The sequence below is a fragment of the Sinocyclocheilus grahami genome, unplaced genomic scaffold (genome assembly GCF_001515645.1).
Source record: "Sinocyclocheilus grahami isolate Dianchi unplaced genomic scaffold, SAMN03320097.WGS_v1.1 scaffold121.1, whole genome shotgun sequence".
NCBI lineage: Eukaryota > Metazoa > Chordata > Actinopteri > Cypriniformes > Cyprinidae > Sinocyclocheilus > Sinocyclocheilus grahami.
Genome location: NW_015505300.1, coordinates 646,936 through 672,338, shown reverse-complemented (window position 1 = coordinate 672,338; position 25,403 = coordinate 646,936). Strand labels below are relative to the sequence as shown.

Below are 25,403 nucleotides of genomic sequence, written 5' to 3'. Positions count from 1 at the left end.
TAAACATCTTTGAAAATCACTTGGTTTAATCTAAATCTACAGAATGGAACATATGAGGATGACAGTGTCATGTTCTTAAAAATGTATGAGCCAATACTGTATGTGCTGAAGCACAGTAATGACCACAAGAGAAACTGACACACATTACATGTTGTATGCAAATAACTTTATGTTATAACATATGACAGCACAACACACTGTGCTTCTGAAAAACAATGTTTCAGAATTGGGGAAAAAAACATTAAAATGTGCCTTCTGCATTTCTCAGACTGTCTGGTTGCATAGAGAAACAAAAAAATCAAAATCAAGTCTACAATCTGAAACAGATTTTAAAATAAATAAAACCATATTTAAATGTGCGGTTGGGATCTCTCCAATGATTAAACGCTGACGATTCAGGCTCTGGTGAACGTGGCACAAAGTCTGACAAAAGGACGTAGGGTTGCATTAAGGCACATAACAAGCAGGTGAGAGGTACGGTGAAATACTGAAGACCAGGAGTCAGCTCTTGGCCTGCTTCCGTTTCTGAATCAGCTCCGCCAGCAGTTTATAACGGGACATGCACTCCTCCTAAATAAGTTAAAGAGAATCAACTCATTAACTAACATGAAATCCAGCTTTTATATGCAGCTATATTGTCAGTTCAAATAAATTTTCCAACGACTGTGGGTGAGAAAGTTGATGCTCACCTTGGTTTTTCCAGGTACCACCTTAGCAATCTTGTCCCAGCGTTCAGTGGTGCCACGTGGGAATTGCTGTAAGGCCAGCTCCAAGAGCTTCTGCTGGTTCTGTGTCCAGACATCTTCAGCAGCACTGGGTTTTTCTTTGGAGGCTGATGGTTTCTTCTCATCTTCACTGTCGTCATCTACAGCTGTGGGGTCGAAGTCTCTTTGTCTGCGTCCTTTCAGCCTCTCCTCCGCTTCTCCGGTTCCAGCGCTCCCGGCCGCAGAATTTTTTGTCCGTCTTCTGAGCGCTTTGCTCTCAGAGTCCTCTGCCCCAGCAGGCTCTGCTGAATCCTCTAGCTGCTGCTCTAAGTGCTCCTCTCGCTGGGTCATCAGACTGTCTGGCACTGTGACGTCTCTGGAACTCTTTCCCATCACTGCACCACCCTTCAGCTCAGAAAGCTTCACCAACCCTAGAAATAGAGACAGAGAAGAGATAGACATAAGTGTTCTGACAGACATGCTTAGTATATCTCAGTAGGGGAAAATCGTACATGGTCGGTGAAATTTTATTCAAAATATTTGAATGAATCAAACAGCTTACCTGATGTATTGGTGACACAGTCTTTGACTTGCTTTACCTTTGTTGTCACCTGTGTAGGAAAAAAAAGGTTTATACCAAAACCATTTTTGATTAGTGGTTAACACACATCTACCTACTACATTTTTTTAAACACGTTTTTTCAAGTCTCTTATTCTCACCAAGCCTGCATTTATTTAATAATAAAAAAATACAGCAAAAGCAGTAATATTACAATATTACAATTCACAAGTATTACCGTTTAAAATGACTTTTCTTTTTAATATATTTTACAACATAATTTATTCCTGATGGCAAAGCTGAATTTTCTGCAGACTGAATTTTCTTCAGTCTTCAGTGACGTGATCCTTCAGAAATCATTCTAATTTGCTGATTTGCTTATTGACAATGTTGAAAACAATTGACCCATCGGTAAGTCCCGTCCCCCCTTAGTTACTGTTGCTGACTCGGACAAACAAATGGAGTTGCTAACTGTCTTACAATGACAGCTGTCGGTGTGAAAACGTTGTCCCAAGATGTTTTTGATCAATTTTGCACACAGAAGGACCATCTCTCGTCGAGGAGCATTCAAGAGGGACTTAAATATGGCATGGAGGGATACATAAAAGATTTTTAAATAAATCTGGTGGGTAACAAGATTAATTTGGAAATGAGGGTTTACAGATCAACGTAAGTGGGAGAAGCCTCATGTTACGGTCGTCACGATCGCAGATGACAACATCTAGGATCAACACTGTTCATGTACCGCAGGGTAAGATTAAATTCATTTACATTTAACCAGTTTAATATGGAGAGGCACTGAAATGTAGACCTTCATTTATGTACACTGTACATGACTTGAGAACAGTTAGCTATTTAGGTTTGTACGTTAGCATGGACTCACTACCTTTAATTGTAACGTAATGAGAGTATGACAACCAGAAAATGAAAATTTTCATCTTCATTGGGATTGGGGTAGAATCCTTAGGGAACCAGGTTACTGTGCCCACATCACTGGATTAATCCACCATGTGAACCTGCTGTGTACCACAGATGTACAATCATGCACTAGTCTGCCACAGAAATGGCACCATCATCACAGTCTGCATACCTGGAATGAGTGTTACAAGTACCCCAGGCACTTCGTTTTACCATTTTTGTAGCAAAAACACCATCAAACCGATGGGAGCTTCGGATCTTCCAATGTTTCTCTATGGCGCTGGAATCTAAAGATGTCCAACTGATGCTTAACTGCCATTGGCTCATCTGCGTTCAAGGGGAGGGGCTTACTGATAGGTCAATTGTGCTGCTTAGGTTTTGTGGAATCCGTGATACCTATTTTTCAGGATTCTTTGATGAAGAGAAAGTTCAAAAGAACAGCATGTATGTTAAATAAAAATCTTATTAACATTATAAATCACTTGTCACTTTTGATCAATTTAATGTGCTCTTGCTGATTAAAAGTATTAATTTCAGAACCCAAAATTTTGATTGGTTTTATATGTATATATGATTAAATATGAAAAAAGTAATACTTTATAAATTAAATCATGCAATTTCCATCATTACATAAGTTTGATATATTCATCAGCATTATAGCTGCTATGGGTCGAGCACTAGACATAACTGAACTAATTACAGATTTACCTCAGTCACTGATCTGCCTAATTCGTGAGCAATCTTCTCCCACCGCCCCGGCGTTCCACCAGGAAACTTGGCCATGCAGCGGGAAAGCTGGCTGAGATCCTCCTCCGTCCACTCTTGAGTCTACGATCATCACCAGCCATTGGTTAATGCAATACTTTCAGTTTAAATCAAGGTCCTTTGAACAGAGACAAAAACCTACTTTCGTCTTCTGCTGTTTTTTGTCTTCTAACCAGTAATCCATTTGATCCTCAATATCTTCAATAGACGTTCCCTGATCATACACTGGCACAAAAGCTGCATTTGTACTGGGTTCATAGACTGGAAACTCCACTTTAGGTTTCTTCACCTTGGGCCGTTTTTCTTCTGCAGAGCAAAATCAGTCAGCACTAGCAGCACGTATTATTGAGTATCACATAGTCACAACTCAATCACAATAACATGATTGTCTGGTTTTTCCAGTACAAAAGATTCTTAAATCAAGATACACTTACTGGACAAGTAAAATTACATCAGATAAGTAGTTGTGTTTTCTGAGAAATGTATTAAAATGAAGTGAGTTTATCATTAAACAATTTCATTTCAAGAGAAAACTGGTTTTCATATCTTTATTTTGCATCTCAAGTAAACACCTATTGACTTAAGGATATCTATATATTTGTATTGGAAAATAAGTAAACACAGAGAAAGATATTTATTTTTTAGCAGTGCATGCAAAAAAAAAAAAAAAGAATATATTTCTCTATTTTAAGGCCTTAATTTATGAAAGGGTAAATTTAGACGAAGTCCGACAGAAACCCTGGTTATTAGATTACCTCTCATTTTTGTCCTGTGCCAAGGACTTAATCTCATCTGTCATCTTACTGCTTTGCTTCTTTTTCTTCTCTCTCTTCTTCCTGCTCAGAAGTTCATCCTGGGAAGAATTAAGACATAGCAATTATCACTGGGAAAGTACATTTAGTATTACAGAAGCTAGTCTCAGCCTCAGACGTCACCCCCATGGACCGCTGGCTGAACGTCTAATGCATATGGCACACAAAATGGGAAACACTTTGGGATTTTCAAAGTCGTCATCTAATTAGTTGAATTCTACAGGATTTCCAGGAGACATGTGTCGTGTTCTTTAACAGTCTGGCTGGAAACAAAGCTGTTGTGATGCCAAACCCCCTTATGGAAGAAGAAAGCTGTCATGTTTATAACTTTGACAAGGAGCGCTCATCAGGATCAACTAAATGCTGGACTTTAAAAATGATGGGGAATTCGCAGCACCGTTGTTGCAGTAAACCTACACAAAGTTCTTGAATGATTTGCATGCCAGTCTGTTATTGTAGGGACATCGCAGCTAAACCATACAAACTGTGGCTGCGCTACTTGTTGGTCAGATGTCCTCTTGGCCAGTGAAGGTTTCTATGGGATCCAGACCTTCTGCCGTCAGTCTGAAGGTCTGGCTAGGTGGGACTATACAGAGGCTGGCATTACAAGACAACAACTGTGCTATACAACAATTCAACACTTACCAACTGCTTCTCAAGGTAGATGGACCATATAACTGCGTAGTGACCCACTGTCAGAATGAGGAAGAGGAGGAAGCCCAACTCTCCATTACTCAACTTCCTAACGCGTCGATAGTAGAAGACAGGCTGCCTCCAGTCTGGCAGCCCATTAACCAGGATGTCATCATATCTGTGAATGTAGTAAGAAACTATTGTTGAAAGACTTTAGCAATTGTAATAGACAGTTCATAGACCCTAGTCTGTACCCCACTGGTACAAACAGTGGTTAGGGATCTTACTCAATGGCATAATGTCAATAAATTATTAAAGCTCCTATTTCATCCCTATTTAAGAACCTCTCGGAGCACGTTTCACTGCTATACTAGGATAGTGGTGCTTAACCAGGAGGCCTCAGCAACATTCAAGGATGCCACAGGATGACTTCAAATTACTTGTATTGAAAAACTAACCTTAAAATTATAAATAATGATAATAATAATAATACAACAAATCCCAATAACAATTTTTTTAAGGTTTTTAAAAAAACTTGAATCTTAAATTATGTGAAAATTACAGCAGAAATATCAGAGGAAATATCTTCAAATATTGTGTTGGACAACGGTATGCTTTCAAGTCAAAAAGGTTGAAAACAGCTGGTCTAGGATTAATTAAAAAAATTTAAAAAAAGTCCACAAGCTAATCATGAGAACACCCCACCTTTGTCTTCTTTCCTCATCCTTGAGGACTTCGTAGATGCCAACTAACTAGTAAGAGATGACAGAGAAGATATTTCAATTGTAATACACAGAATTGCAGACCCCACTGGTACAAACAGTGGTTAGGGATCTTACTCAATGGCATAATGTCAATAAATTATTAAAGCTCCTATTTCATCCCTATTTAAGAACCTCTCGGAGCACGTTTCACTGCTATACTAGGATAGTGGTGCTTAACCAGGAGGCCTCAGCAACATTCAAGGATGCCACAGGATGACTTCAAATTACTTGTATTGAAAAACTAACCTTAAAATTATAAATAATGATAATAATAATAATACAACAAATCCCAATAACAATTTTTTTAAGGTTTTTAAAAAAACTTGAATCTTAAATTATGTGAAAATTACAGCAGAAATATCAGAGGAAATATCTTCAAATATTGTGTTGGACAACGGTATGCTTTCAAGTCAAAAAGGTTGAAAACAGCTGGTCTAGGATTAATAAAAAAAAAAAAAAAAATCCACAAGCTAATCATGAGAACACCCCACCTTTGTCTTCTTTCCTCATCCTTGAGGACTTCGTAGATGCCAACTAACTAGTAAGAGATGACAGAGAAGATATTTCAATTGTAATACACAGAATTGCAGAGTAAGGTATAGAAGCAACAATTAACATGATCTACATTAAGCCAAAGACAACTTTCATTAAAGCTAAACAAAACACCTACCTGTCGAAATTGGTTTTCTGCATTTTCATCTTTGTTTTTATCGGGGTGTAAAGTAAGAGAGAGCTTTCTATATGCTTTCCTGATCTCAGATGAGGATGCATCCTGTTAGAAACAGAATCAAGAACATAAACATCATAAACACTTACTGCCAATACTGACAGAATGTCAGGAATGCCTATATTCTGAGACTACCCTGCAGTATGTTTAAAAATACAAATGTTTTTGTAGCAAAGACTGTGTGATCGGACTGCCTGTGGCATTTCAGGCAAAATCAAATAACAGTTAGCAATAAAAGCTTACAATAAACATATTGGCAGCTGTAACTGGGAGACCATTTTGCTTTAGTAACAAACCAGATACCAGGAGATCATACCAGTGTGGTTAAGCTGGCTTCTGGAGCACAGTAGCTGGTTTACCAGCCTGGACTAGCTAACAACCATCTGAGACCGGCTGGATACTAGTTAGCATGTTCCAAAACAGAGCTACAATCTTTTTAGCACAGAATTAGCATTTCTTCTGAAATGCACTGACAGCAAATTTTTGCAAGTTATATACCTGAATCTTCTTTAAGGTATATGCCCATATGCCTGAATCACGGTCGACGCTTTAGGAAGTAAAACCAAATGCCAGTTTTTTTTACTAACAGCGGTTATGCTGATAAAAGCACGGGTTCTTCGATGCATCAAATATCACTTAGCAACCGAATGGCGAAAATACAGCAGAACGATAAGACATCTGTTTATGAGCCAAGTAATGACCCATCATGTTGTGTTGTACAGGCCCACAGCCGGGAGGTTTCTTTGTCAATGGCCACCGCCGTCCAGGTTCTGCAGGAGGCAGAGTCCGTTTACCGCTTCACGGAGTCGGGAGACATAATAGTGTGGCTGAAGAAAGATATTCAGCTAACGGATCGAGTTGCTTTTATACGAATGCAATCCTGTAAACGAACGCACTGGAGGCGACCCTGCGATTAATCGAAGTCAGCGCTGCTATATGTTAAAGTTAAATACATATCACATTTACCGACACCGTTTGAATAACCAGAGTTAAAGGCGCGCGTGAAAATTTGCGAAGTACATCAAATTGGTCTTACCTGATTAACCGACAGGAACTCATAGAAGGTTTGTGGGATTTCCTCCACTAGGTCGAAAAGCTCCAAGTCTGCGTCCCATGCTAATGTTGGCAGGGGCTGAATAACGGCCAGCACGGAAAACAACACTAACGTAAGGATCTCGGGCAAAGCCATTGCTGAAAGTTATATATAGCCTATATATATATGTGTGTGTGTGTTTGAGAAGGTTTACTACCTACTGCCCATACGGACAATCTTGGTTTTGAGGCCACTTTAGCATAACTTCCCGTCCTTTGGCTCAAACGGGCCCATGCTTGAGCTCAGCCTGCTCTACGTAACGTTACACAGACACGTTTCACATGCAGCCGCCACAGCACGAGCCAATAAGCATGAAAGCTTCAGTAATGCTGGTGCGTCGTGTGTACACCCTTAGCAGGAGACTTCCAGGACTCCTGGCACCTCGGTTTTAGCGGTATCGATTATATTTCATAATACTATAAATCAAGTGAGCATTACGTGTACTGGTAGATGCTTAACATTTTTCTCAAATTAAGATAATTTGGCCTCGTTACAGCCCTTTTCCACATCTGTAATGACATCTATTGTCTTTTTCTTTGTTTAATCTCTAATTATAAAAGAAGTGATGAAAGCTAAAAGAAAAACTAATTTGATTGGAGAGAGCTCAAAATGATTCCTCCCATGTAGCGTTGTTGTTCTCTTACTATTAATAGCCTAATAATCTCCTTTTCATCTTTCGTCAATTTTGCTACATTGACATTCCATTTAAACATTTTCAACCATTCATCGGCCGTCTCTGTAATCTGTTGCAGTCTAAAGAGATGGTCACATAACCAGGGCTACATCAGTCCCGATTCTTCTCGGAAACAACAGCATGTTCCATGAAGTTCAGATAAAAGTCCATTTGACTAAAACCGTCTGGCAGCAATAGGCCTATAATATTCGAATGAACAATCCAGTGGTGGCTAAACATTAAGCATGATTTTCTCGACAAAGTTTGTTTTTGTGACAAAGAAAATATATGAGTGAAAATATAAAATTTTCAGATCAGACAGTCAAAACATCTGAGATGTTAGTTAAGGTATAGCTAGATAGAGAAAGCTCACAGTCAGCCTACTTCATATCTTTAAAAGAGGGAGAACTAAACCAAATCTATTAAAAATACTATTAAAATGCAGGCCTACGAGATAATCATAATTAAATATCTAAGTAGATTTAATTGTATCAGCCATTTGCGGTGGTCACATAGCCTACATATGACCTAGTCCTACAATAAATACAAGTCTTGGGAAAAAAATATCTTATTTTTTTTCTATAATTTATATATGAGTTTTATTTTAATGTTATATATATATAATTATTATTATTATTAACGGAGGTTAACCTAATTGTTTTATAGCTTTGATTTGGTTGTCAGCGAAGTTGCATTTCAGGACATATGCAAACATGCTTAATTATGCATGTTTAATTCTGTGACATTCCTTTGAGAAAACTTTAAAAAAGAAAAATTAGAAGAAAAAGAAGAAGAATCCCATTTACACTTCTGTATTTGAGAAACTCATGAGGGCGTCGTTGGGTTTGGTGAAATCCATGTCAACGGGTTGACCTTAACAACGGAATTCTGATACAAAGTTTACATCCCCATTGTCTTTTAATGGAAAATCGTTCATTTAGCCATTTTCTTTGTTTGTTAAACTCTTGTCCTTGATTTGACACAGACAAACTTTATGGACGCAAGCTGTGACGAAGAAAGTGCTGCAGCATGGGCTTTCATTTTGTTAACTGTGCAGCAATTAAAAAAGAATCACAGCTTGAGGTTTAAGCACTTGATACAGTAAATTATGTCTAGGAATATTGCTGCAATGTTGGCATAGCCTACAAAAAAGTCTATATTAATCTAAGCATGGTAACCACCGCCTAGTCTTCCTAAAATGCTCAATAAATCAATAAAGCGCAAAAGCCATATAATTATCGTTTCTAAATAAATAGGAAATTTAAAAAAATATATTTTCTCTAGATTACTGCCATAGCCCATTGTGGTTAATTTTGGCGATCTGTTAACAGTTAGGCCTACAGATTGATACATACATACATACATACATACATAAATAAATGAATAAATATATATATATATATAGGCCTATATATACCTTTTTTTTTACTTGTGTGAGTTAGCCTAAATGTATTTTAATACATTAATTACAAACCTATTACACTTCCTAATTCTACACTTGGAAGGTTGCCCTGAACATTTTTCAACCCCATTTAGTCAATCCCGTGTAACAAATCTGATCAATTATATTTGATTTTTTTTCTTTCTAAACAAAATGGCACTATCGAAAAGCAAGGTAAAATGTATTATTTAAGAGCAGAGTACTTAAATACATGTTGAGCTGATAGGATAAGGCACACGTCATTCAGATAAATAAAAATAATTCATTAATGTCTTAGCACTGAAAAAATTGACTAGTGAGCGGTACGCGGAAAGGTGGTTCATATACAAGGAAAAAAATGCACACAAGCTCATTGACTTTGACATAGCCTACCCGGCAATACATTTCAAGTACAATTTCTATGAATTATTAAACCAGTAATATTAACATATACTGATAGCCTAGCTGACCTTTTTTGTCTGCCCATTGTTTCATTCGTGTGCTTAGCTTAATATCATAATAGCACACGTCATTCAGATAAATAAAAATAATTCATTAATGTCTTAGCACTGAAAAAATTGACTAGTGAGCGGTACGCGGAAAGGTGGTTCATATACGAGGAAAAAATGCACACAAGCTCATTGACTTTGACATAGCCTACCCGGCAATACATTTCAAGTACAATTTCTATGAATTATTAAACCAGTAATATTAACATATACTGATAGCCTAGCTGACCTTTTTTGTCTGCCCATTGTTTCATTCGTGTGCTTAGCTTAATATCATAATGGAACAATATTCATGTTCATTCATGAAATCGTCATCATTCGATTTAGACCATCAAAGACATAAATACAAACTCAAAGCGGTTTTATCTGTAAGTCCTGACCTCCAGCTCCCATTCAGTCCACAAATCAATTTTGTGGGATCTGTAAACAATCAATAATCAATAGAGTCATTAGGCTAAAGTTTAAGCCAATAGACAAAAGAGGAAACGAAGTCACCGAGCATGGTCATTTTTGAGAGATCTTCTCGTTTTATTTGCCGTTTATATATTTTATTTTACGATTTATTATAATCGCTTTTAATCGTCTTCATAAGCTTTTAAGAAAGATCGAACAATTAATGACCAGATAAAAGAGCCCGCGTTTTAAAATGGTAATGTAGCCTATTGATTCGTAAATAAAACTCGGGTCAACATTTCCTGCTTAATCACGCAAGGAACCGTGCAAAGCATTTGTTCTTCACAGATGTATTTAATATTGGAATAGTTTTCCATGATGCATAGACGCTATGGAGTTGTCATTAACGTTACAGTTTTCGCAAGAGGAGGGCATTATAGGCTATCTCTCTCACGAGTTGTTGCTCAAGAGATACTGAGATACGGCCATTTGAGTCACATCTGTAGTCGGAATAAAGAAATAGGTAGGTATATTTGTGAGAAAATAACAAAGTCGCTGAAATTACAATTGGCGTATACCTTGACCAGTTCGATTGATGCGCGGAGATAATGGCCTGATTGTTTTTTATTCTAGCGATAGATTATGTGTGAAACGTATGTGGAAACCGAAGAAGCTGTAACGTTTTGCAGAACCCGGTACGGTTAACGCTAAAGTGCTTCAGGTTTCCGCAGCATGCTGAGCTTCTTTGTTTTCGCTGAAGTGCCTGTATTAGAGCAGCTGACGTCATGGCAGGCCGAGTGCGCGTGTGGTTTGCAGCTGAACGGGGACACTATAGCCTACAGTCCAGCGCGACAGAGAACAACACAGACCTACCACACATGCACGCGAGCTCACAATTTCACTGATTATTTAATCATTGAAAAATGATATGTAACTTGACCTGTTACACTAAGGCAGGGGTAGGCAAGTTCGGTCCTACTTGCCTACCCCTGCACTAAGGGAATGCTATCAAAGTAAATGCAAACGTTTGTGAACGGTCTCTGGGATTTGTAAACACAAAAGTGAAAAAATAAAAAATAAGTAGGCTAAAGCTGTATAAACCCAACAGTCAAGTCGGGACCGGTAAATGAATTAGCCATAACGGTAATTTACTAAAACATGGCTTTGCTTGGAACGCCTTTCGTTTCTTTTGAGACACGAGTTCAGTGGGACTTCTATAGCTTAAGTGTAGCCTACATGTTACATATTGTATATAGGCCTATGGCAAAATATTGCTGTAAAGGATACATATTTTCCTCTTCTACGGCATTAGAAACAAATTATTGAGATATCCATACATTCAGAGTAAAATTTCTAATCACCACCTTTTCCTCTAAAGGGAGTGTAAATAAAAGCAATTGCTTTATATGTTACTTATCAAGTCCAGTGATTTTACATTCGAAGTATTAGGGTCTAACTAAAACCCAAAAGTTAGGAATGTAAAATGTAAGACTATTTTTTGAAATTTTGCTTTACTGGTTTATATAGGCTAAATTTAGACTAGGCTACAAAGGCCGTAGCCTATTAACGGTCTGTGAAGTCAAATATTTTCTAAGCATATATTCAGCAGAAGATAATGCTCCGGGAACATGGCCATTAAAATGTAAATCTTTCGTGGGAGCAAAATATACAAATCAGCGTGAATTGAAAAATAGAGAAAGCATTTAGAGCGATTAGGCTATTGATTCCTCTTGCTCTTGCCTAACTTGCATCATGCCATTTTTAAATGCAGCCTAATTTGGACTTATTCAAAATAACCCTTCTACTTGTTCTGCAAGGGCATTTAGCACTACATTCGATTTTTTTTGTGAGAATAAAGAGAAATTCAGCTTCTCTAAAAGTTATTTAATGCTCATAGTCTAAGAATCATTCCGACCAAACTGCTTGGGATTTTCCTCTTCAAGTGGTGATGTGGGTGGTGAGGTTTGACAAAGACATCTGTTAGAGGGGTACCCTATTGATGACATACCCCACTACTAATTCCCAGGCTACCCGTAAGGAATGGGATCACGTGATGGAGTGGGGCGGTCGAACTAAGCCATTTTGGGGACTGTGTCAGTTTGCACCGAGCCATCAGGCACTGAGGTTTTCAGATCGCCGTGCAGGAGAACTACGCCACTGGAATATACCATCTATGAGCGGAATCTGTGGATTTATCTGTGAATCAAATCGGAAAGTGTCGGCGAAGAGTGAGCTACGTTAACCTATGTGCAATTGCGCGAGAAGGCCACAATGAGCACGGCGTTGGAACGTTAGAGCCACTGACAGCGTCTGCAGCTCATTCCAAGATGGCCGCTTCGGTAGCATTCATTTTTTGCTGATCGACTCTCAAGTTTCATTGTCTACCACAACAAAGCTTAGAAACCATCGGGAAATATACTTGGTATGTACGCTTGAATATACAAAAGGGCGGAGTTACGAGTTTTTTTGCTTTTGTTTTCTTTTCCCCCTCTTTGGAGACGAGAGTAACAATGCAACATGAGTCTCGTAGGCTACGTGCGAATTTCATTTCAGTTTGTGACATTTTTTTATGAAACGTAACCAGTCACATATGCTAAAACAATATGCATGTTAATGAGTATGTCGTCTTTGTAAAACTGAAGTATATATGCTCTCTTCAAGTGTTGTTTTTAACCCAAAAAGTCGGCGCGCGCTGCAGAACAGGCGCGTTGGGGCAGGTGTTAACGGGTGACCACTTTCAACCATTTCTTCACGCTCGAAAATCAAACATTAGATTTCTTATTTTATAGAACTGAGTAGTCTGGAAAGTGTATATTTAGGAAAAATTAACTTTAACGTGTTTTAATGTCGTCGATTAATTTTATTAACTTAAATTCATGTGCGTATTTGCTTGGTCCCTCTTCGCTGTAACACACGAAGCCAGAAAATAGTTTTGAGGCTGTTAACTTATAGCCTATTTTAAATATGTTTCGAGCGTGTTCTCTAATTGTTTATTTGTCACTGACTGTAACTTGGCTTGTGTGTTTTGTATTAGGCTTGTAAAAAATAATAGTAGGCTACATTGTCTCGATTCTATGCATCCTTTGTGACCACGCGTCAGACCGAACCGAACCTTTTTTTTTGGACAATAGGACAAGAGTCCTAATTCTAAGATTTGATTTTTAAATGTTTTTTTTTTCGTTAGCCTGATATAGGCTATAGCCTACATGCCATTATTAATCAGTCGTTAACTAAATGACTCACCCCGCTCAAGGTTAATAAAAAATGTTGATAGCCCCATCAAATAAATTAGATAATGTAGACTAACATCGGTTGTTAACCTAGTTCTCTATTGCCCAAATCATACTTCCATATTTAAACGATTTAGCTGTTACCTGCAGATATAGCCTATACTTGTTTTCCCATCCGACCTTTCCACCATGCCGTGCATTACTGACTTATTTATTATTATACATAGGCCTATATATTAATAGCCTATATATATTTTCCACATCGCATATCTGTAGGCATATTTCATAGTCAAATCATAAAATGCTTGCTTGCAATCATCTTTCTGAAAATAAAAAAGACACTTCATAGTAGTCCCGAGTATCAAGATATGACTCTTATCTATGTTAAACTGACAGATTTACTGTAACTGCAGTAGTACCTCTTCTTCACAGAAAAGTCAACAGTTCCGTTTCCAGAGTGTTCAATATGCTATCAGATACGAATCCTAGTGTAATCTGAATATTATTACTAAACCACATAGAGTATTGTGAGTTTTCATTATTGGTCAAGCTTGAGAAATGGCTCTCCAGGCCAGCTATAGCCTATAGTTCCAAACCAAAGCTGTTTTTTGTGTGCCTTTGATGGAACCTGAGCCAGCTGGTTTCTGTAATCCACTTTTCAACAAATTCACTTATGTAAAATAATTCAGTGTAACTTAATCCTTACTGACAGTTGACAGTTCTTAATAAAGACGTAAAAGTAGGCTAGCACAGAAATACTGTCTTATAGGCTAGGTGTTTTGATTTTTGTATTTATCAAATGCAATGCGTTGTTCTGCACTTTTTGAATGGTATTAGAAGCTATTAAGTTCTTGTATTATACTATTGCAGTACAATGTCGTTTATATAGCAAGCATAGGCTATATTTTCTCAGTTACTGTGCAACTATTTAAAGGTTGGCATGTCAAGTGTAGAGAGTCTAATTTTATTTGACGACATTTAATGCGTTGAATTCCGTACGCTCTTCATTGAGAACGGTTTATAATCGAACATTCGCAGTTGCGGGATGTTGATATTTGAAAAATTGACGTTAAACTACCCACACATACCAATATCGCAGTCGAGAGATAACGGGATCACGGATGCGAGCTCTCGCGCTTCCGTTGACCGTGTTCCTCATTGAAGGCATCGGCAAAGCGGGGAAGAACACATTGTTTTCTCTTTGACGCTGGAAGCGATGCGTGCTGAAATGATGGTTGTACGACGTGTTTAACAGGTGATAGTACTCAACTGCTTCTTAAACGATAGTGTGTGGGGGTGCACAGGTCGCAGCCTCATGCGAGCGAACTCGCTCGGACACGGGGCTGGCTGGCTGTATCAAAATGGCAGCCACGTTCAAGTAGCCGCATGCTTTTTGAAAAACACAGTTGTCGAGAGGAAGTGGTGGCGTTTTACCGTTAATTAGTTGCATTTATGGTCATTTGTAATGCTCCGGACCATCTGTGAATCTGAGGTAGGCTATGAGACTCCGTTTAGTCTGGCACAACGCCAATTACAACCCGTTGTCATAGCAACTATACGTGTGGGTATTTGGCTTTCACTCTTACCTGTACGCATCCCCGCAAATAAAACGGAACCATTTCAACGTTTGCGTGGACCCTCTCCTGGAATGCCAATGAGTTTAACCAAAGATGCTGTGAATTTAGAAAAACACCTAGTTCATTTGAGTTGTCAGTTGTAGCCTATTGCCGGGTAACACGTTAAAACAGCCGGTGTAGCCTATTTTGTCTGGTTTGTCGTATATTTTGTTCGCTTCAAATAGCCTAGCCTACAAGTGGACCATCTAACTTTAATAACCCGACTTTATTTTTTTCCTATAGGATATTAATTGTGACTGTAACTATTAATGAGTGTCGTTTTTGGTTATCAGGTCTGCGAACTCACATGACAATGCACCGAACAACAAGAATCAAGATAACGGAGCTAAATCCTCATTTGATGTGCGTTTTATGTGGAGGATACTTTATTGATGCGACCACCATTGTCGAATGTTTGCATTCATGTAAGTCTGTCATAATCTCTATTATTTCATTGTTTTTAAACTTTAATGCGTTTCTTTGTTGGGCATGCAAACGGGACTGTCTTTTTAAGTCGCCTCAAATGGTATTTTAATTGGTCGCATGCAGGTAGTTAAATTTGTCGTCTGTTGTTTTCACAGTCTGCAAAATGTGCATTGTGAGGTATCTGGAGACCAGCAAATATTGTCCTATTTGTGATGTCCAAGTTCATAAAACAAAACCTCTCCTCAATATCAGGTAATAGCTGGGGATTGTTGTAGGCTATTTAAATAAGAAACAAATGTTCCAGATACCATCATTTTAAAATTCTTTTAATAAACATCCATGTTGATTGTTCATCCAGAAAATACATTAAAGCTTTACATTTCTGTACTTCAATAAAAGGAGGGACAGTTTGTATACCGCTCAAAAATGTTTGTATATTTCAGGTCAGATAAGACCCTTCAGGACATTGTGTACAAGCTGGTGCCTGGTCTGTTCAAAAGTAAGTGTAAAAAGTTTGTTCATTTGAATAATTATTAATTATGTATTTATGTTTTACAGAAGTGCAATATAACTTATTACTCATCATTTCTTAAATCAATATAGTGATGTATTTATTGTGCTTTTGTTACTCAGATGAGATGAAACGAAGGAGGGATTTTTATGCGGAGCATCCAGTTGATGGTAAAATTTTAAGATGGTCATTTGTGATATTTTAATTCATAAGCAGTCTTGTTTTTTTTATCTTGAAGTTGTAATTGTTTCTGTGTCCTTCAGCTACTAATGGTTCTAATGAGGACCGAGGAGAAGTTGCAGATGAAGACAAGAGAATCATTGCAGACGATGAGATCATCAGTCTGTCCATTGAGTTTTTTGATCAGAACAAGTAGGTTCTGTTCAGTATACGGTCCTTGTGGAGTATCATTTTCATTATCATCAGAGATCTCTTTCATGTTGCTTATAAAATTGACATTAGTAAATAATCATTAGTAAAAGGCTCAGGCCGTTGACATTTATAGTTTTGTAGTTAGACAGTGCATTCATTTTTTTTCTCTCTTAAAATGATCAGGCTTGACAGTAAAGATGGAGAAGAAAAAGAAACCACAAAAGAGGTAATTAATTTCTGAATAAATAAAATATTTTAGAACATGTCTCATTTAGTCAGTTTTGAGGGTTATAGGACTACTTAATGAATTTTTGTAATGGTCTGATTTTTATAGGTGAATGTAAAGCGGTACTTACAATGCCCAGCGGCTATGACAATAATGCATCTCAGAAAATTTCTCAGAAGTAAAATGGATATACCGTGTACCTTTCAGGTAATCTTGTTTACATTCACTTCCTAAAAGGTTTAATCTTCTCTCTAAACTTCTCTTACTTGTTGCCATGTTTTTAATGCAAAAGCACAAATTTTGCACTTTTGAAGAATTGGTCAGTATGAGCTTGTTTAGATAAGATTCTGTTTTTCTTTCAGATTGAAGTTATGTATGAAGACGAGCCTTTGAAAGATTATTATACTCTTATGGATATTGCTTATATCTACACATGGAGAAGGGTAGGAGTATTAAATCTGATATATTTCACACATTAAACTGTGCTATTACATTTTAGTCCAACTGCGGAGATAATAACATGTTGATATTTTTCAGAATGGGCCCTTGCCGTTGAAGTACAGAGTTAGGCCTGGCTGCAAAAAAATGAAGTTGAGTAGCCCAAGGGATGATATGACCGGTGGCAGAAGGCCTGATATAGAAAGCGATTCCAGCAGTGACAAACCAAACAGCCCGACTGGTGCTGCCGCCCCATCCACATCCTCCTCTCTGCCCAGCCCGAGCACTCCTGTCCAGTCTTCACATCCCAACTTCTCCACCATTAACGGAGTCTGTGCCAAAGTGGGCCACAATGGCCAAACTCCTTTCAGCAGCAAAGTCTGCAAAACTTCTCATAATGGCTCTAACTCTCTTGGGTGACTTGCTTATGGATGCCAAAGCCATCAAACCCATGCAAACAGAGCTGTGATGTAGATGCTTTCTTTATAGACCCTCGCTTCAATTTTTTTAAAATATCATTTTTAAATATATTTGTTTTGTCACCACATGTGAAAACTTTGTAACAGCGTTGTTTGTGTTATATTTTGTATTAATTACTATGGAGTAACTAATATTGTGAAGAGTACTGGAGGAAAACTCAACAAGGAGAATGTATCTAGCTGTTTTTATAAACTCTGTCTTGTTCCTTTAGATTAGAACATCAATGTATATAAATCATTTCTTGTCCATGAAGTCTTCAATAAAACACATGGCGGCACGCGCAATGTTTGATTATCCAGATTGCATTGATTTTATTCAGGTGAAATGTGTAACACCAAACGAAATTCGCAAAGGGCAGAAATGCAGCGCAAGTATTGTCTTGGATAAACAGAAAGTGTAATAAAAAAATCTGCTAGGTACATGCCCGTCATATAAGTTGAGAAGTTTTTTTCTCGATGTTATCACGCGAGGATAGAAGACTACAGGTACAGCCTCACGTACAGCCTTAAGTTCAGATGTTTTTTCTTGCTCTGCCTTTCTGTTCAAGCGGTTATTTGTTAAAGCCAATGTATCATTTACTGTTGTACAATATGAAACATTTGTCTAAATAAACATTTTACTTTTTTATTACTAAATGCTTTGTGTGGCCTTGATAAAACAAACCACTAGCTACTTTGTTTACAATGTGGGCCTAATATTCTGCGACAAGAACCTACTTCGGCCTTGGATAAATTCGGTTCTCATTTCAAAGGAAGCTGTTTGATACCTTATTTTAATTTAGCGGTACAGACTAAACAATTGGAAATTGGTAAAAACTGCGGCATGTTTTAATGTGGGCAAATTTCCCACTAGAAAAACCTTGTGGTGCGTTCTTGAACTGAACGGAAATGTGTGCTCGTTCGTAATTTTTTGACCCGTCTTGTGATCATGATTCCATAAATATTCCATATAGGCCTATGACTCGATAGTTCAAACAACAGATAGTGACCGTGTGGGTGCAAACCACAAAAATACAAGCTTATAGAAGACTAATAGTTAAAGTTAAAGACTATAATAAACGCATAAATAGATAGGCTATATAGTCAACTAAGAATGGTGAGCAACGGCTATTAGGCTATCTGCATAAAGTAGGATAGGTTCATTGTTTGATAAAGGTCTAGCTATGTCCAGCCGCAACAATTATAAGTGTTGTAAAGGTATTGTCAGTAGTTTGTTTTCGGCTCGGGTCTCTCTTGTCCGTGTTAGATCGCTCTGACCTCATTTACACCTAGGCTATGTCAAAACACCGCAGACCATAACAGGTCCACGCTGAAAATGTACAGAAATAAGAAGACTAGTCAAAGTAGCTACAGATAGCCTACTTACTCGTTTTCGTTTTTTTTTTAAAATAAATAACTTATTAGGCCTTATTGTCTCGTTAATCTCAATCATTAGAGCAAAACCAATAGGCCTAACCATAATGATCTCTGAATATAGGCTATAACCTATACCGTACTGAATTAATAGACTGCTCTATATGATCTATTGTCTAAGCGCATGCTTGAATAATCTCGTATGGTGTCCTGTCAGAATTAGCGGCTTCTGACAATTAGGCTATTTGGCCGATGTTGAACAGGCTATAACCGAAATGTATTAAAAACCTTCCGTTTTAAATGGTAAGAATTCTATTAATATAAAAAGAAATAAAGAAAAAGTTCAGTAAAATACAGTTAACGTTAGCTTTGTTAAAATGTAAAGACATAAATTGACACGCCGAAGCGATTTTTTAAAATTGCTATCGCTCTGTAGATGTCTGTGAATAATGTCTGTGGGAATGGAAAGCCGAAGTAAAGTGTCTCAGATTAAGTGGAATGAATGAACCGATTTATTCTGGAGTAGCTGAGCTGAAGTGGTTTGCCTTGTTAAGTAAAAACAATAGGCCTACTGATATATATATATATTTAAAAAAAAACTAGAAATTAAAAATAATGTCATACGAAGAATAATCTTTAGGCGGAGCAGTTAAGGCTCTAACACGGTTGGCAGCAAATGACATGCAAGGCCTACAAAGTCAAGATATAGAAATGATTGCGTAGAGCTTTTCATATTAAAACAATTTAAAATGACTACGTCTAAAATGTCAGCCTCACATAATAAAGCGTTTGGTGGATTCTGGCCTAAATGAATGTTATGTAACTGTACGGCAGCGCGACGCGCCCTCTTCTGGTGTTAAGCATGTAACGCACCTCCACAATAAACCAACAAAACGAGACCCTTCTTCTTTATAGTTACACGGGCTTTTGAAAATATTTATACCTAAATCACTATCATACATGAGAACCTTTCAATTTAATTAAATTTACGCTGTTTAAGGATAGGTTAAGACACACTACCAGTCAAAAGTTTTTGAACAGTAAGATTTTTAATGTGTTTTAAAGAATTCTCTCCTGCTCACAAAGCCTGCATTTATTTGATCCAAAATACAGCAACTGCAGTAATACTGTGAAATATTTTTACTACTTAAAATAACTGCTTTCTATTTGACTATATTTTGAAATGCAATTTATTCCTGTGATTTCAAAGCTGATTTTCAGCATCATTACTCCAGTCTTCAATGTCACTTGATCCTTCAGAAATCATTCTAATATTCTTTGCCAATAGATTTGCTGCTCAAAAAACATTTATTATTATTATTATCATGTTGAAAACAGCGGAGTATAATTTTTTCAAGTTTCTTTGATGAATAGAAAGTTCAGAAGAACAGCATTTATCTGAAATAGAAATCTTTTGCAACATTATAAATGACTTTATCATCACTTTTGATCAATTTAAAGCATCCTTGCTGAATGAAAGTATTCATTTCTATAATTCTTAATAAATTCTGTATTTTGATCAAATAAATGCAGGCTTGGTGAGCAGAAGAGTTCTTTAAAAAAACATTACTGTTCAAAAACTTTTGACTGGTAATGTATGTACAGTAATATTAGGTTTATAGTTTAAACAAAATGTTACAACATGCTCCAATCACCCCTATATTTACATAATGTTGCCTTTGTGAGTCTTCATTATATTTTGAAACTCAAGTAAAATCTCTTTCGATTAAATTTAACAAAGACATTTTAATTTGACAACCATTATTTTGTCTATCCATGGGTTTAATGATGAACACAACCAAATGTAAACCTTTCAGGGGAAGCACTTTCTTTTTTTTAATGGTTTAGCTTGTGAATGTAAGATTTTGCCATAATGCATGAATATTACAAACATTTATCAAGCTGAGCAATGCATCATTTTATTGAGCAATGCTTATGGGACAGAGTGCATTTAAATATTTTGGGCCTACAGCACATACACACAAGAGCTGCACGCTTGCATGACGTAAATAACAGTTATGACAAGTAGACTGACAAGTGATAAAATCTTCCTTTGACAGCTTCTTTAAAAAAGCTCACAATTCCTTCAAAGCTTTTTTCTCTTCCTCAAACATGAAAGTATCAAACTCACACTGTACCATCAACATGGACGGATGTTAAAAACTTTTGACTGGTAATGTATGTACAGTAATATTAGGTTTATAGTTTAAACAAAATGTTACAACATGCTCCAATCACCCCTATATTTACATAATGTTGCCTTTGTGAGTCTTCATTATATTTTGAAACTCAAGTAAAATCTCTTTCGATTAAATTTAACAAAGACATTTTAATTTGACAACCATTATTTTGTCTATCCATGGGTTTAATGATGAACACAACCAAATGTAAACCTTTCAGGGGAAGCACTTTCTTTTTTTTTAATGGTTTAGCTTGTGAATGTAAGATTTTGCCATAATGCATGAATATTACAAACATTTATCAAGCTGAGCAATGCATCATTTTATTGAGCAATGCTTATGGGACAGAGTGCATTTAAATATTTTGGGCCTACAGCACATACACACAAGAGCTGCACGCTTGCATGACGTAAATAACAGTTATGACAAGTAGACTGACAAGTGATAAAATCTTCCTTTGACAGCTTCTTTAAAAAAGCTCACAATTCCTTCAAAGCTTTTTTCTCTTCCTCAAACATGAAAGTATCAAACTCACACTGTACCATCAACATGGACGGATGTTTTTACAAATTACAACACAAAAGAGATCATAACTCTATACAATTTGAGACAAAGTGAAGTCATTTTCCCCAAAAGCTCATAGAAGTGGCTTCTTTGAAATTCACATGTGTTGTAAAGACATCAAATTCAAAGTCAGGAGTGTGTTCACGAAGACTCTTGCCTCTTCCACTGGAAACTGTACCAAAAACAAGATCTGACATTGCTTATTATCTAATTAGAAATAACGTCAATTATAACGACTATGTAGGAATCAAATTAGTAAATTAAGCAAAACTCATGAGGTCCGGGGAACTCTTTACGTTTTTGTGCCGTTAGGACTGCAACAGTCATAATATTGCAAACACATAATACACTCGCATATTTACACATCTACAGAGGAACAGCAGAACCACCTTAGGATTCGTCCTATTCTCCGTTCCCTTTTTAGAAAATAACATTTTTCAAGCGTCTCTTTTTAAAAAAATGATTCAAATACAAAATTAAATAATTCCGAGTAAAAAAGGCACACCCTCGCACAGTGTATATATGTCAACACATACAGTAGAATATTTAGGATTACTTTGCAAATTATATTTCAGAAGAAGACATATCACAATATCTACATATTTGTGCATTAAATCATGTGCAAAAACAGTTGAGTTATACTAAACATTATTATCGGAGCCAATTGCAAATATTGAGCTCCCGTGCAAGACTTTACAATGCACAACAGGCAGAACATCTAAATCCAATTTGCTGATTGGATTTGAACTATAAATGCAGTAATTGATCCTGAAGCTGCATTCTTTTCCACTGTTACATACACTTTGTAAACAGATAGAAAAAACAGATTTGATTTAAAGGTACTGCCTGCAGCTAAAGAGCAATAAACACTTTCAAGCAATTATGTTCCAATTTATTTTTATTCTGACTCTGGTCATATTTGTTCAGGGCTAAATGTATTTTATAAATTGAAATATATTTTAATTATTTAAAGCGGGACTTTTTTTTATTAAAGGAATAGTTCACTTAAAAATGAAAAATTTAAATTTGATGAAAATGTACTGTCTCAGACCATCCAAGATGTAGATGAGCTTGTTTCTTTATCAAGTACAGATTTGGAGAAATTGCTCACAAATGGATCCTCTGCAGTGAATGGGTGCCGTCAGAATAAGAATCCAAACAGCTGATAAAAACATCCACAAGACTCCAGTGAACTGAAGTTGAAAATGCCTTGATGAATTTGTTTATTACAAACATGCATCTTTTTGCTTTACAAAACATGAATTAATGGACCCGTGAGTCGTGTGGATTATTGTGATGTTTTTTATCAGCTGTTTGGGCTCTCATTCTGACGGCACCCATTCACTGGATCCACTGGTGAGCAAGTGATGTAATGCTACATTTCTCCAAATCAGTTAATATGCAGAAACTCATTCAGTTACATCTTGGATGGTCTGAGGGTGAGTACATTTTCAGCTAATTTAAATTTTTGTGTGAACTATTCCTTTGAGAACGATGAATTTTTCTCCGCAAAGAACATAAAGACAATAAATATATAAGCAGCTTTGAGAATTCCAGTATGATAATCATACCACGTAGCTGGGCACAAACAATAACACGCGGTTTCTCAGTCAACAATATCTAACACAAAGGTACAGAAAGCTATATATGCATGACTATATCACATGTATGCCTTATCAACCACATGGAGCCATAAACCTACCGAAAAATCCAACAGAGAAGAAAAAGAAATTGTAAACAAAAAAAGATCTTGACAGATCTCAGACGTGATCCTGTGACAAGTGGGAGAGAGACACTGGATCCGTTACACACAGCAAAACCTCTCCCAGGATATGAGATCATATCTGTTACTCCGCCTCATTCCCGCCTCAGGCAGCAGTTAGGACAGAATAGTGGTGATGAAATCATAAAACCGCTTTGAATATTGCTCGGGGTTGACCGTTGAGATCTCTGCCCCTGCCTGGAGAAAAAGAGAGCAAAAATGTGTAGATTTTGAGTAAATGGAGGACTATTTTAGGACTAGCACTGTGTTTATGATATATTGGACTCTCACCCCATGTTTGACTGTCTTAGCTGCGTGGGCTGCTTTCTTCTTGGCATCATATGGAGTAAGAATGTCAATCACTGCCATGAAGTAGATTTCTTTTTTAGGAGCATCTGAAAGGTAGAATGCGCTACTGTTTTTAAGCAAGATACAACTGGAATAAAGTGAGACAGAACTTTAACTTGCCTTTTGGCCCAGTGCTGCACTGGGCCATTTATATGCCTAGCAAACTGAAATGCATGGTTTTCTGTAATACATTCAACATTGTTGCAAATACTGTTGACATGTTATCCAATCTAGCTGGATAACATGGATAAAGCTTTAAAAATGTGCAAAAATGACTTGTGACGAATGTCTTGAAAGCATTAGTAATACAGTGGGGAAAAAAAGTATTTAGCCAGCCACCAATTGTGCAAGTTCTCCCACTTAAAAAGATGAGAGAGGCCTGTAATTTTCATCATAGGTATACCTCAACTATGAGAGACAAAATGAGGGAAAAAAATCCAGAAAATCACATTGTAGGATTTTTAAAGAATTTATTTGCAAATTATGGTGGAAAATAAGTATTTGGTCAATAACAAAATTTCATCTCAATACTTTGTTATATACCCTTTGTTGGCAATGACAGAGGTCAAACGTCTTCTGTAAGTCTTCACAAGGTTTTCACACACTGTTGCCGGTATTTTGGCCCATTCCTCCATGCAGATCTACTCTAGAGCAGTAATGTTTTGGGGCTGTCACTGGGCAACACGGATTTTCAACTCCCGCCAAAGATTTTCTATGGGGTTGAGATCGGGAGACGGGCTAGGCCACTCCAGGACCTTGAAATGCTTCTTACGAAGCCACTCCTTCGTTGCCCGGGCGGTGTGTTTGGGATCATTGTCATGCTGAAAGACCCAGCCACGTTTCATCTTCAATGCCCTTGCTGATGGAAGGAGGTTTTCACTCAAAATCTCACGATACATGGCCCCATTCATTCTTTCGTTTACACAGATCAGTCGTCCTGGTCCCTTTGCAGAAAAACAGCCCCAAAGCATGATATTTCCACCCCCATGCTTCACAGTAGGTATGGTGTTCTTTGGATGCAACTCAGCATTCTTTCTCCTCCAAACACGACAAGTTGAGTTTTTACCAAAAAGTTATATTTTGGTTTCATCTGACCATATGACATTCTCCCAATCCTCTTCTGGATCATCCAAATGCTCTCTAGCAAACTTCAGACAGGCCTGGACATGTACTGGCTTAAGCAGGGGGACACATCTGGCACTGCAGGATTTGAGTCCCTGGCAGCGCAGTGTGTTACTGATGGTAGCCTTTGTTACTTTGGTCCCAGCTCTCTGCAGGTCATTCACTAGGTCCCCCCGTGTGGTTCTGGGATTTTTGCTCACAGTTCTTGTGATCATTTTGACCCCACAGGGTGAGATCTTGCGTGGAGCCCCAGATCAAGGGAGATTATCAGTGGTCTTGTATGTCTTCCATTTTCTAATAAGTGCTCCCACAGTTGATTTCTTCACACCAAGCTGCTTACCTATTGCAGATTCAGTCTTCCCAGCCTGGTGCAAGTCTACAATTTTGTTTCTGGTGTCCTTTGACAGCTCTTTGGTCTTGGCCATGGTGGAGTTTGGAGTGTGACTGTTTGAGGTTGTGGACAGATGACTTTTATACTGATAACGAGTTCAAACAGATGCCATTAATACAGGTAACCAGTGGAGGACAGAGGAGCCTCTTAAAGAAGAAGTTACAGGTCTGTGAGAGCCAGAAATCTTGCTTGTTTGTAGGTGACCAAATACTTATTTTACCAAGGAATTTACCAATTAATTCTTTAAAAATCCTACAATGTGATTTTCTAGACTTTTTTTCTCATTTTGTCTCTCATAGTTGAGGTATACCTATGATGAAAATTACAGGCCTCTCATCTTTTTAAGTGGGAGAACTTGCACAATTGGTGGCTGACTAAATACTTTTTTGCCCCACTGTATATAAAATTTCATTTT

General features: G+C 37.3%; 2 protein-coding genes and 1 pseudogene across 9 annotated transcripts; 1 reads left to right on the top strand and 2 right to left on the bottom strand.

Moving 5' to 3' along the window:
- Window positions 1-252: 252 nt before the first annotated feature.
- On the bottom strand, window positions 253-7,120 carry LOC107589882 (dnaJ homolog subfamily C member 1-like). Its single transcript, XM_016278457.1, has 10 exons — window positions 6,919-7,120; window positions 5,826-5,927; window positions 5,647-5,693; window positions 4,404-4,569; window positions 3,701-3,799; window positions 3,089-3,262; window positions 2,890-3,009; window positions 1,267-1,315; window positions 690-1,135; window positions 253-570 (listed from the first exon to the last, which is right to left on the bottom strand). Exons 1-10 carry the CDS (start codon window positions 7,069-7,071, stop codon window positions 502-504), a joined length of 1,425 nt encoding a protein of 474 aa, XP_016133943.1. The 5' UTR covers window positions 7,072-7,120; the 3' UTR covers window positions 253-501.
- On the top strand, window positions 6,982-17,850 carry LOC107589825 (polycomb complex protein BMI-1-B-like). 8 transcript variants are annotated; one of them, XM_016278368.1, is made up of 10 exons: window positions 6,982-7,048; window positions 15,110-15,241; window positions 15,398-15,494; window positions 15,686-15,741; window positions 15,876-15,923; window positions 16,017-16,125; window positions 16,309-16,351; window positions 16,460-16,558; window positions 16,714-16,794; window positions 16,889-17,849. In XM_016278368.1, exons 2-10 carry the CDS (start codon window positions 15,124-15,126, stop codon window positions 17,207-17,209), a joined length of 972 nt encoding a protein of 323 aa, XP_016133854.1. In that variant the 5' UTR covers window positions 6,982-7,048; window positions 15,110-15,123; the 3' UTR covers window positions 17,210-17,849. The 8 variants fall into 8 exon arrangements, with proteins under 8 accessions (XP_016133854.1, XP_016133856.1, XP_016133850.1 ...); XM_016278370.1 differs by lacking the exon at window positions 6,982-7,048 and adding an exon at window positions 10,208-10,226; XM_016278364.1 differs by lacking the exon at window positions 6,982-7,048 and adding an exon at window positions 10,334-10,493 and having other exon boundaries at window positions 16,889-17,850.
- A 4,850-nt stretch (window positions 17,851-22,700) lies between these two features.
- LOC107589826 (phosphatidylinositol 5-phosphate 4-kinase type-2 alpha-like) overlaps window positions 22,701-25,403 on the bottom strand; it is a 28,926-nt pseudogene continuing 26,223 nt past the window's right edge.

Excerpts from the sequence above, each read along its gene's own strand:
- LOC107589825 (XM_016278364.1), top strand. The coding sequence starts at position 10,346 with ATGATGCATAGACGCTATGGAGTTGTCATTAACGTTACAGTTTTCGCA. Across the intron at positions 10,494-15,109 it reads TAGTCGGAATAAAGAAATAG|GTCTGCGAACTCACATGACA; the intron begins GTAGGTATATTT and ends TTTGGTTATCAG. Across the intron at positions 16,795-16,888 it reads ATATCTACACATGGAGAAGG|AATGGGCCCTTGCCGTTGAA; the intron begins GTAGGAGTATTA and ends GATATTTTTCAG.
- LOC107589882 (XM_016278457.1), bottom strand. The coding sequence starts at position 7,071 with ATGGCTTTGCCCGAGATCCTTACGTTAGTGTTGTTTTCCGTGCTGGCC. Across the intron at positions 5,928-6,918 it reads AGTTCCTGTCGGTTAATCAG|GATGCATCCTCATCTGAGAT; the intron begins GTAAGACCAATT and ends TGTTTCTAACAG. Across the intron at positions 1,136-1,266 it reads CTGTGTCACCAATACATCAG|GGTTGGTGAAGCTTTCTGAG; the intron begins GTAAGCTGTTTG and ends CTCTATTTCTAG.